General features: G+C 34.4%; 2 protein-coding genes across 2 annotated transcripts in view; both read right to left on the reverse strand.

The window, feature by feature from the left end:
* Nucleotides 1-13,134, reverse strand: part of LOC124354694 (receptor expression-enhancing protein 5) — a 32,447-nt gene extending 19,313 nt beyond the window's left edge. The window contains exon 1 of the mRNA XM_046805338.1: nucleotides 12,754-13,134. Coding sequence (XP_046661294.1) covers nucleotides 12,754-12,883 — 130 coding nt within the window. The 5' untranslated portion in view covers nucleotides 12,884-13,134. The remainder of the gene's footprint in view (nucleotides 1-12,753) is intronic.
* Nucleotides 3,947-5,869, reverse strand: LOC124354693 (tigger transposable element-derived protein 4-like). The gene has a single exon (XM_046805337.1). It carries the CDS (start codon nucleotides 5,510-5,512, stop codon nucleotides 4,385-4,387), a length of 1,128 nt encoding a protein of 375 aa, XP_046661293.1. The 5' UTR covers nucleotides 5,513-5,869; the 3' UTR covers nucleotides 3,947-4,384.
* Nucleotides 13,135-13,362: the final 228 nt, after the last annotated feature.

A 13,362-nucleotide genomic window follows, 5' to 3' on the forward strand; every position in this document is an offset into this window, starting at 1 on the left:
AAAAGGAGATATTGTAATTCAAAATTCAGGTCCAGAAAAATTATTTTTGGAAACTTAAATAATAATTTAAAATAAATATAAATATGTCATATACCAATTTTAAGTGTCAGAAAATACTAAAAATATTGTTTATAATGAAATGAAATCCTTAGAAAGGACAGATAAGTTCATAATATAATATTTTTTTAACTTAAATTTAATCCTTCACAATTATTACTGATTTGTTTTATACATTTCCAAATATTAGAAGATGAAACTATACAAAAATATCTAAGGAACATTTCAAAATATTCCGGTTCGAAACATAAAATGTCAATTTTTTTTCCCCCTTTCTGAGGGAAGAGGACACTTTGTCCCCGCACTTAGTCCTAAAAGGACCTTTGCGCCTCCCTTACTTTAATTTGTGCCCTCAAAAACCGAGGCTTTTGCAAAAACCAATCAGATTTAAGGGCTCCTGTTCTCTAATGTCCTTGGGGCTGAGGAGATATGCTCCCAAGTATCTTTTCCTAGTCTCTACGATGGCAGGACAATCCAGCCAAATGTGCTCCGCTGACTCTTCCTCTTCTCCACAGAGTCTACATTCGCTGCTCCGACTAAGGCCTACCTTCAGAAGGTGCTTCCTCAGAGGGCCATGTCCTGTCAACATTCCTAATATCAGTCTTATATCCTCCTTATTCAGGTCTTAGGAGAGCTATCCACCCTTTTGCATAAGGAGAGATAAACATTTTGGATATTCTTAAACCCGAGGCTCTACTCCAATTCTTGTATCTTGTCCTCTTTTCCCAATCTTTGACCAGAGCTTTAATGTTGGAGAAGGCTATCCCACAACCTGGCTCAGGCCCCACTAATGTGGATTCTGCTCCCTTTTTGGCGAGGATGTCAGCTTTTTCATTCCCATGAATTCCTTCATGACCCGGCACCCAACCGAGTGTTACTCTGTTATTTGTTGCTAGCTCTGCTAGAGCATTCCTGCACTCCCAGATCGCTTTCGAATCAATCGAACAGGTATCCAGTGCCTTCAGTGCAGCCTGACTATCAGAGAGTATTAGGTATGATAATCCTTTTGTCCTCAACTGTGTGAGTCTTCTGGAACATGAATCTATTGCCATGACCTCCGCCTGAAAAACTGAGACATGTCTTCCTAGGGGCACAGCCATGTCGACTCCAGGTCCATGTATTCCATATCCTGCCCTAGAGTCTAGGAGTGAACCATCGGTGAAAAACTTCAGGACTCCTTTTTTAGGGTAGGCCTCCCTTTTAATCCATTCCTCCCTACTTCCGATAGAGACCGTATATGGTTTTTCAAAGGAGTATTTCTTAACCATAGTATCAGATACTTTGGTTAGCATTTCAGCCTCAGGAAAATTTTCCAATATCTTCATGTGGCCTTCTAGGGAGGTAGCATTTATTACCTTTGTTCCTAGAAGCTTCATTGCGCTCATCGCAGCTGTTCTCATCACCTCCTGGCCAAGAGGAGTGTAACCCAGGACCGCTTCCATTGCTAGTGTTGGGCAGGAGCTCATTGCTCCCGTGATGCTTAAGCAAGCTAACCTTTGAAGACTCTGTAGCCTTTTTGCAGCTGTTGTTTGTTCGACCTTCGGCCACCACACTAAGGCAGCATATGTGACCATTGGTTTTACTATGGTTTCGTAAATCCAATATATCATTTTGGGTTCAAGTCCCCATTTAAATCCAAAGAGTCTCTTACAGGCCCCAAGGGCCATTATTGCTTTGGATGTCCTGTTTCTAATATGGGAGTTCCAAGTGAGCTTCTCATCCAGGATTAAACCCAGATACTTCACTTCCTTTGTTTGGTTAATGCTGATTCCCTCCAGGACCGGTTTTGCTAGCTGGAATTTCCTTTTCCTGGTAAAGGTAATCATATTAGTTTTTGATGGGTTGATCCGCAGACCTTCCCCATGACACCAGTTGCTTATGAAGTTCAGTTCTGTTTGTATTAGGCGTTCCAGCCTGCCTATGTTTTTCCCTTTAATCATAAGCACTAGGTCGTCCGCATAACATAGTAGCCTTATTCCCCTCTTCTCTGCTTTTCTTAGGAGATCATCCACTACCATCGCCCACAGGAGAGGAGACAAGACTCCCCCCTGGGGGCAGCCTCTTTGGGCCGTGATCGCAGCCGATTCGTCCCCGTACTTGGCTTTCACCTGTCTGCTTTTTAGGAGGGCTACTATCCATTTGACTTTTTTTTAGTTTGGTAGATTTGCGATTCAAATCATTTCAAAAGTTACGTGTTTCAACAGTTTCAAAATATACGTGTTTTAGTTTATAATGTCTTACAAAAATGAGTTTCATAATGTAAATGTAAAGTATACCTAATAGTTTATATTAAACAAACAACTAGTTTCGAAACATCAAGTATTATAATGCCATTTAGAGTCAGTTCCAGCCTTCACTCCAGCTCAGTCAAATTGTAATGAGCAAGTTTTTTGAAAATCTAGACAGTAAATAATAACCACTAGTTTTAATTTTTTAGATGAAGAGTTTCATAACATCAAATACAGTCCGTTACAGACTTATTGGGGAGCTTGCCTCATGCATATTGCAGGCATTTCACCCAACAGTTGTTTTAGTCAAGCTCAACAAAAAAAATCTAAACTGCAAAAGTTAGTTTTAAGAAAATTCAAAATGAATATTAAGATATTTGGATTATATAAAAGCCTGTACAAATTTTAAATACAACCAAACTAATCTGTACTTAAGAATCTATTAACTCTTTTAAATATGCAACCATGTAATTAAATGTTAATGTATTAATAACTCTCCCACCTACAAAGAGGATAGATTCCAATCCAAGGAACATTGTGTTATACCTTTTGTAACATATAACAATGGTAAATGTCCGAAATCCTGTTACTTTAAGATGTCGGACACTCTCTTGGGTGAATATACAATGTGTAGAACAGCTGGGAATACCCTGTACATAGTCTTACTACTGTCTAAGATTGACATATTCTTAAGAAAGGTGGACAAAAAGTTCAACATACTGATATTAAAAAATACCACAAGTAAATGTTAAAGATTTTATTTTAACACTAATAACGTTCAGTGAAAATACAATAATATAAGTCTTAAGTGATCAATGAAAATCCATATTATTCCGATATTTAAGACAGTTTGAGAAAGTTATCAAGATTAACCCCAAAAGTTCTGACACCACACTATGCAATGGCAGTGTGCTACCCGATGGTGATATCATGCTACATGAGGTTAGGTTGACAATTACCACAAATTTCATAACATCCATAATTGATATGTTTCAATGTATTTTATACAGGCTAGTAATAAACTATAAAAATGGCTATTAATTTATTATCCACATGTGGTCTGAATTTTTTCCCATTTTAAAACTAATTTGTTGAAGTGTTTTTGACTTCGCCATTTTTTTAGGACCTTCTAGCGGGATTTTGTTTATCCTGTGCTGTTTTACTAAAAGGTAAATAATGAGCAAATTGTATACAGTAGGACCTTGATATATCGAACCTCAAGAGGATTTACAAAACTTCGATATATCAAGAATTTCGATATAATGAGGTTCGATATATCAAGGCTGTTTGGGGCAGACTTCGATATATAGAGGTTTACAACTGTTGTTGTATTATTCATTATATCAAGGTTAACTCTGACAGACTTCGATATATAGAGGTCCACACCCACTACAATAATACAGTACAATTAAGAATCGTACATTACTTTATCGGGAAATGTGAATAAGAAATTATAACAAGTACACCATACATCAATTTAAATTTATTTATTTTTTAACTAAACGTATAGAGTAATATTATTACATAAATATGAATATGAAATACTGTAACGTCTTAAAAAGTTATGTTGTACAGTATAAATACACAAGTCTGAAATACGGTTCTACTGTACTGTATTTTAAATGTTTAAAATGCTACTGTAATGTAGGCTTACGTACATGTTATAAAGAGTTTGCAAAACTTATTTACTGTTATTAAAAAAAATCTGAAATTGTAGTTTGTCTACCTGTGAAAGTCACTTTGTCCAACGCGTCGTCTAAAATGGATAAAGACTGGATTATTTTGTCATCCATAGACGTCTTCTTTTGGAGGAAACTTCGCAACGTGTTGATGGCACACCGGGCATCGCGAAGGGTGGGGTCAGGCGTTTCGACTTCGTTGTCGTCATCATCCTCGCCGTCCTCGACTACACTGTCTTCTACACTCGTGTCCTTGGAAACGGATGCAATAATGTCTGCATCGCTTAATTGGTCGCAAGTAGCAAGCTCGTCATCGACGGCCACAAAGTCTTCGAAAGACAGCCCTTGCAAAGTAAGGGCCTGAGTCACTTGTCTCCACAGTACAGGACTAGCAAGTTCACCGTTATCCGTTTCAACAATTTAACAGTCTTCTACAACACTTTCCTCTTCTTCGTCAACTTGCTGTTTAAAGCCACTTTTCTTGAAGCAGTTCTTTATAGTATTTTCGGTAACATTGTTCCACGCCTTAGAAGCCATCCACATTGCATCAAGTATGCTTATTTTTGTAGGGTTCTTGTCCTCGAGGTCACGAAGGAAGAGGCGTACAACTTCCTTCCGGTAATGAACTTTAAAGTTCTTAATTATTCCTTGATCCAATGGCTGTAGCTTGGATGTGGTGTTTGGAGGTAAGAACTCGATTTTTACGTTTTTCATTTTTGGGATGTCACCGTGAGCAGTAGCGTTGTCAATAAACAAGAGTATTTTTTTCTTCTTTTTCTTCATTTGTCTGTCCAAGTCCGTTAGCCATTTCTCAAAAACCCCTGAGTTCATCCATGACTTTTTGTTTGATGTGTAGTCCATTGGAAAGCTTTGAACCCCTTTGAAACACCTTGGATTTTTAGATTTTCCTATCATCAATGGTTTAAGCTTCACGGTGCCAATTTGATTTGTTCCAAGCAGCAATGTAACTCTTTGTTTACTATTCTTACCTCCGTGGCAAGTGTCACCTTTAAAAGTTAAAGTTTTGTCAGGAAGACACTGGTAAAAAAGACCTGTTTCGTCGGCATTAAAAATATCGTCAGGTTTGTATCCCTTGACAAGATCAGGCAGTTTTTGCGACCATTCTGTGCAAACATTGTCATCGACACTCGCACTTTCGCCAGTCACCTTTTTGAAAATCACTTCATTTCTTTTTTTAAAGTTTTGGAGCCAACCGTTGCTTGCTCGAAAGTCAGGTTTATTTAATTGCGCAGCAAACTGTGCTGCTTTTTCTTTTAAAATTGGGCCACTTACAGGAAGGTTTTTATCACGGCACTGTTTTAACCACTGATAAACACTTTCATCTACGTCCTTGAATTCGGGTCCTTTTATTCTCTTGCACGAAGTTCCTTGGCGTTCATATTTTTCTCTATTTTTCAATATGGTCGAGAGAGTATTCGCTGGTATACCAAACTCCTTTGCAATGTCACTTTTTTTCTTATTCCCGGCGTCCACAGTCTCTATAAGTTTAACTTTATCTTGATAAGATAAAGTTTTCCGTTTTGCCATCGCACTTTTAAACAAAACAGTGTCACAGTTGAAAATCTGCCACGCACAATAATTCACTAAGATAACCTCAACTCGCACTAATCGCGGTAACGTCCAAATTAAACTGAGGGTGGAGTGGTGATCCACCACTGGCGTCTACAGAAAACAAAGGAGTGTCGGTGGTGGGGGTTTCAAGTCTCGACATGAAAAATACGGTACCTACTCTACTTTGATGGTTGTTCGTTTGCACAACACGACAATACAGTACTAAAGTTCGTTTCGTTGATAAACTGAAACTTCGATATGTTGAGGTAATTATAAGAAAACTTCGATATATATAGAGGTAAAAAATAGGCAAAATTATTGGCGAAAATTCGATATATTAACCCATTCGTGACTGAATAAATTACTATCATTTTTGGACTACAGAACTGGATATTTTCCATGCTTTCGTGTAAGAACAGGTGCACATTGCATAACACTTAATGTATAACATGCTATGAATATTATAAATGTATCTTAGTTATTCCTTGTTATTGTATGAACATAAAATGTTAGTTTTTATTATATAAATATATTTACACCATTTACAAATTTTTAATATACATCTTTAGAAGTTGGTTCGGGTGTGAAACACCACAAAACATGTTCCCAGATGAAGTGGAACATGACACTTTTTACACTGTTTCACTTCTTTTCCCCTGTGAGGCACAAACTTTACATTTTCTTGAGGGCCTGGCTTTGGTGGTTGGAGGTATCTTTTCAATAAAATGCCCTCAAAACTTTCCTTGAAGGCGCAGTGGTGATTCTCCACAAGCGGGAAGCCTACCAAAGGGTAACCTGAGCCCAACAGGTTTCGTCACAGAAGTGATTGAACACATCTGATTCAGTGCAGTTTTCTCTTAACTACCTCGAAATGATAGGATTTATTCCATCATTGCCGTTAAAACGCATTGTACTAACAGTATTTGGTCCAACACTTCACGCAAAATCACAAGGCCTAGCCGGTGGGTTTATCGTCACTTTCATTATCACTGCTGTCAACGTTTGTACCATCAGACATTTAATTATTTTCATGTATCATGTCATCTTGTTCACTGTCACATTCCTCATCACCACTTCATCTAAAACATTAACAACGTAAGCCGCAAAATCATCCGAATTTACGAACACATCATTCCGGTCACGAGACGCCATCTAAACTGTTTACAAACGAAAGAAAGCTGTTTTGCCAAGACGATTTGAGGCAATATCAGATGATTTTCAGCAACGAAGAAGAAGAAAACCATAGACTACAATATTGAGAACAAAATATGCAGCAAATGTGAATGCCTCTGCGATCTATCGGCAATATATTCAACTACGTCGATGTCGTGTCTAGCGGACGGGCGCGCAAAGTGAAGGACGGAAACTGCCCGTCCAATGTCTTGAACGGGTTAAGGTTATTTACTTGAAATCTTCGATATGTAGAGGTAAAATTAGCATTGAAGTAAATGGGACATTCAAGGGGAATGACAAAACTTCGATTTATCGAGGAATTCGATATATTGAGGTTCGATATATCAAGGTCCTACTGTATATATATATATATATATATATATATATATATATATAAATATATAATTTTTAGTAAATTTGTCTTTATTTTGGATCGTTATTTGAGTGAGTTTAGTAAAATGTGCTGATGTGCTACTAAATGTGGAAAATGTAAAAAAAAATGTGTTAATTTAATGGAGTCAATTTCTCAACATGAAACGGTAAGTAATTGTAATTATTATTTTCTTATTCTGTAGCTTTTAAAAACTATACATAAAATGCTACACATTGTTTTACTTTCTTTTATAAACTATTATTTACTTTAAACACGTCATGTTTGCAAAACTCCTAAAATCATTAGCATTAGCATTACTAGTGAATATATAGTCACTTGACCCTCAACTTAGAGGGTTAAATCAGCAAAACTTATAGCGATACAAACTTGCACATTCATATTTAACCAGTGATTAATTACAAGATTTACATACCAAATCTGAACTTCAGTCACTATTAGCTGAATTTGGTAGATAGCCTGTTAGTTTAAAATATGTAGCCTACCTTCAACAAATTATATACGAAAAACTCTCTTCAAGGAGAAATAGATAATGATAACACATTCTTTTAATTAGGCTATACATTTACCCTTTTATTGAAGGTACCTGACCTTAAATTATTAAAAATTTGGCACATATTAAATGAAACAATCTAGACTAATATAAATAGGCTTGTAAACAGTAAAATAAGAGTACTCGCTTCACACAAAAAGAGTAATAGTAAAAGATGTATTGTTCATGAACCTAAAAAAAACTTGAGGTATAAGTGAGGTTAACGGCTGCAGTAGCCGATCAAACTTTCAACGTTATTAACGTATTCTACACATCCTCCTGAACAAAAATATATGGTTTTAGAAGGTGAAAATCACAAATAAACATTGTGTTTTAATAATTGAAATGTAAATGTAAATTTGTGGTTATATTTGTGTACTGTCCGTCAATGTTATCTATGATTTTCAGTGTTATATGCTCTCAATAGTTTATCTGAATGTTCTGTGTTAGAATTTAATTTTTTACTGATTAGTACTACGAGGGGTTTTTCGTATATTGCCATCGGCACGCACCCTCGCTGATGGGCGGAGGCACTTGTGTCAAGGCTAATATGAACATTTATTCTTTTGAGGTCTAAATTAATGTCTTTGATTAGGGTCCAATTCCCTGATTTCCGCATTATTGTTATTTTACGTTTCCAAAGATGCGCCTAATGTCAACAGCAACCAGTAGGAGGTTGACTTACGATCATAACAAGACCATGTGGGTACTATTTTATATATGTTAATATATACCTAGTAGGTATATATTATACTTTTTCGTTTGTTATATTTTATAAATACATGTAGCTTAGTGCTTTTGGAATTTGAAATACCTATAGCGTAAATTGATGTAAGTAGTTTATCGAGGATCCTTTACTTATGAATATACTTATAAATAGCAATCATTTGAGTGTGGGACTTTATTATACTACAGCCGTTTTAGAATAAGCAGCCACCAACACAATCGGATGATGATTATCAATTTTAAATATGGATACTATCGGATACGTCATTTGACCTATAGATATTCATAACTAATCATTGCCAGCTTTCTTTATTTAGAATAGTGAAGTCATTACCAGCTGTTATTCGTTTATGTAGGAGAAGGTTAGTGACAACAAGAACAATGGCAATATGTTGCAAATATTGGCTCACGATGTTTTTTAAAAACAAAGAAATCTTCAAAAACTGACCTTAGAAGTGAGTGCATTGCTGATCATCTTGCAAAATATATGTATCAATAAGAAATTATTATTGGTGGTGATCCATTCTAGCATTTTATAAATGCTATCAATCATGTCTTCCCAATGAGTGAAGTAATAGTTAATACTACCCGGCTCGAGTACTTTATGTATAATTTAGTTACTTTATACAATTTGGAAAACAAATTCATTTCTTTTACATATAGGCTAGCTTCTCAATATTTTTAAAACCTATAACTTAATTAAATTCAACATCATTCAAAATGTATTCAAAGTGAAAACATGTTAGAAATAAATTCCAAATTAAAATCATTATTTTATTTTTGACTGATGGCAGCAAAAACAGTGACGTATGTGTCTTCTTTGTTTCACAAACAATCACGTTTATCCTTGAAAATAAATAAGGTAAGTAAATGTTATTGTCTGTTGTAAATATTTATTATATTTTAATTTGTAAATTATATTTATATATTAATTTCCAAGATTAAAAACTAGCCAAACAATATTGTTCTTTGAAATATCTATTACGTTATTTGGTCCGACATTTTGCTTTCAGTCCTCTGGATGTCATGAATATCGATGATTTTATATAATCATCCGATTGTGTTGGTAGCCGCTTGTTATACTGCAGCCTTAAGCACTTTTCATTAGAAGTATTTTTAAAAAATGTGAAGTGGATCTAGTAAACTGGTACTCTGTATCATCTATGAGATAGTCCTTATGTTGATAAATTAGGCTTAACCCTTTTAACCCCCGGCCATTAAATTTAAGTGATGTGCCAGAAATCCCAAGCCATTTTCAGACAAAATGTAAGGGTTTTGTAAAAAAAATCATAACTCAGTTATTTTTTAAGATATTTAGGTAATTCTTTTTTTGTTTTACTTCTTTATACATGTAGCTTACAGAAATATACAAATAAAATTATTATTTTGAAAGTAATTTTTTTTTAATGCATATACATATATAAAAAATAAATAAAAATGAAAAAATTTCAAGTTTGATCATGGAAACCATATAGATACAAAAATATTTGACACAAAAATACCCATTTACTTTATGATATATTTAATCCTTAATAAAAGGAAACAAAAAATTATAGGCCTACCTTATTTACAAGTGGAGTAACATCAATTTTTGTAAAGCCGTGTAAATTTTTCTTTTTGCCATTTCTGGGCAAGGCAATGTAACAAGACCTTTGAAATTCACAGTACTTAAAATAAACATAAAACCAAAGTTATTTCTGACAAAATAACTAAAACTGTTCATAATCTAAATTTTAAAAAAGTTTTAAAACAATATTTACATCACTACAAAATGTAAATTTTCAAGATATCCATCACTCAAATCGTCGTCACTAATCACATCCACACCATTTGCAACTAGGTTACTAATTATTGTATTTTCACTTACGGGAGACTTTGAACGATGTCTTTTACTCATTTTAAAATAAAACAAATAATAAACTAAACTTTAACTGCCGTACTTTATACTGCTTTAACCTAAAACTGTGAAGAAAACGGAATATTCACAACCACGTGATATACAGCTGTCTGCATCAAGCGTGAGCAGTCAGTCGAGACGAACTGCAATTGCTCAGTCACAGACTGACAAAATACGAAGTCAAACCATTACAAACTAATATATTTCGATGCAAAATATCTTTGTGCACAAGTCTGTGAAATTTCAAAGCATTTGGTGAAATAGGTGGCCAGTAAAGTAATAAAAAGTGCACGTCCGCACTATACGGACGTCGGGAGTTGACGCCATTTTTACGACGTCCGTATAGTACGGACGTCGGGGTTAAAAGGGTTAATAATAGTTTATCCATTTAATTTCAACGTAATATTTTTTTATTTATGTAGTTTTTAAGATATCCTACATTAATAATCTGGGGAACACTTTGATAAGCGGCCTACACTTATTCGGTTGTTTTTATCGAACCATTCAATATAGGCTAATATTCAACGGGTAGGGTACGATAAGCGGACCCGGTTTTTTATATAGAGATTGGCAAACAATATTACTTAATCATAACCACTGATATAATCAATCGATACTGATTAATTATTTTGAACAAATAACTTAAATAATCTATATCAACAGCAGTAAACACTTTCAAATAATACACGTAAGGTAATAAATATTTCAATTTTACATATAAGTAACATTTGATTATTAAAAATGGCAAAAAACTACACAACATTGCTTTGAAAGATGATAAGACATGTTTTACGTGGCTTCAACATGTTGGCCTCTTACCGAAAAATCCATTATGTGAAATTTGTGGGAAAGAAACAACTGTAACTGTGAGAGGATCAAATATGGTCGTCTTCAGTTTTCCTAATTTTGCTTATAATAATTTATTTCATAACTGTAAATATTAAATCCATATTTCAATATAAAACATATGATTGTTATTGAGGACTATAGATACTTTTAAATTTATTGATAGTCTAGGATTTGAGATGCGAATATTAGGTATCGATGATTAGATTCTTCGATATAAAAAACCGGGTCCGCTTATCGTACCCTACCCATATTCAACTTCGATATGTAAAAATCGTACACAATAAGAATTATAATAAATTAGCGTAACAAGAAGAATCCCGTACATTACAATTTTAAAAACATAAATTTATTACTAACATTAAAAAACAAAAAATCCAACTATGGCCTAGACTTAGATATCAAAGAAACCTTACAATATTTATAACTTGCCCAGCTTGATATGAATATGTAACTGCTTTTGTGAAATGGGGGAGAGAATTCTCACAATGGGTTTCCAGGAGCAAAACCCTCATGTAGAAACCACTTTTAAACAAATCTCGTCACTTGTGAGAAATATCTCACATAGCCTATTTTCCTCATGTTCATCGCCATTTTTAAAGTCTCAAAATATTAGTTACTTCTTGTAGTTTATTATTTACATTAAAATTACTATAACTAATAAGTTAAAATAATAGGCTATGCTAAGTAAAATAAATTGTAATGTAGAATTTTTCCTTCGGATAAAAATATTGATCAATTCCATAAAAATAACTGAATAATGAGTGAAGGCCCACTTATTAAAGTCTACCCATAATTCATTATTTTATGTATTAAATAGGCCTATTCATTATTATACAAAGTGACCACTTTATCATATTTTGATCAGTATTTTATATTCTAATGAGAGTAGTGATCACGGTATCAATTTACAAAATCGTGACCATGGAAAGGTATGTTCATTTTTTTTTCCTGAAAACTACAATTTTTCCTGAAAACAATAGTGAAGAAAAAATTCGTCGGCAACGAAAATCAAAGGAGTTACGATTTTTTTGAAATCCTCTGAAAACTCTGTTTTTGACAGTACCTCTGGCAATTTTACTGAAATGATGACGTTAATCCTGTCAACGATGCCTGCCCGCTGCGCAGTGCTGCGCACTGCTTGCTCTTTTAGAAAAAAAAATTAACTCGAGCTTGCAAAAGTCGAATCCCAGATCACGTGATGCCCCTGATCCTTAACCCTTCAAGTGTTGTTCGACAAAATTTTGTCGGTTATTTTCCATCTTTAATGCAATAATGCCCGAAAGGCATCAATATAATACAATGATATACTTTCCCCCCAGTTTATATGCACCTGTGATAATAACACTTGGCTATAAATGCCCAACCCATGAAAAAAAAGTCCATTTTTCATGGTCACGGTATTGTAAATAAATACCGTGATCACTTTACTGCAATGCATGACCATTGTTAATATTTTTTATTTAACAAAAGATAAAAATAGGCCCTATACCTAACAATAAAATTAATGAAATGTTTCAAACATTTGGCTAAAGTAGTAGCTAGCCTATTTGATTAAACCCATGAGGTAAGCTACACAGGTAAAGCAATTAAAAAATCAACAATGAAGTGTTTCTGAACAGAGGACTGCCAAGTATATAAAATCATATTACCTAAAAATAGGTACAACCTCTTCACTCCTGTCTTTTCTTCTGCCAATGCAAGCCATCCTGTCCACGGTTTTTTGGTATCGTGAAGTGCTTTGTCAATAGTATCTTTGTATTCGGCGACTTTGGAAGCCATGATAAAAGAAAGTAAACACTACTGAAAAATAAAATGGAAAGCAATTAAGCTATGTTCGTACAAGATTTACAAGAGCCGCTTGAGAAGTCTGATTCCGGGGAGACGAGAGCTTCTTCCCAGCTTCAAATTAGTCTTCAGCCGAACAATAATAGAACAAATTCACAATTACATCAGGCCAAGGCCAACCTGAAAAATAATTTCCTGTTCAATTCTCTGTCTCTCATCTGTTACCTTTCTCTTTCTACCAGGCTGACCAGGCTCAGCTACGTCATCGTTTGTATCTTTCAGCTGTTTACGTAATATCTTTTGTTGGTTAATCTGTATGTTTACAAAACACTGTACAATTCTCATAAATATGGAAATATGGAGTAAAGATAAGTTGTAAGGTATGTATCATATTTTTATATGTACATATTGAGTAGTTTCCATACTCTATGCTTGTATCATCATTTAAATTGACAAATCGTTTGTATGAGTTA

Source organism: Homalodisca vitripennis, chromosome 2, assembly GCF_021130785.1.
Source record: "Homalodisca vitripennis isolate AUS2020 chromosome 2, UT_GWSS_2.1, whole genome shotgun sequence".
Lineage (NCBI taxonomy): Eukaryota > Metazoa > Arthropoda > Insecta > Hemiptera > Cicadellidae > Homalodisca > Homalodisca vitripennis.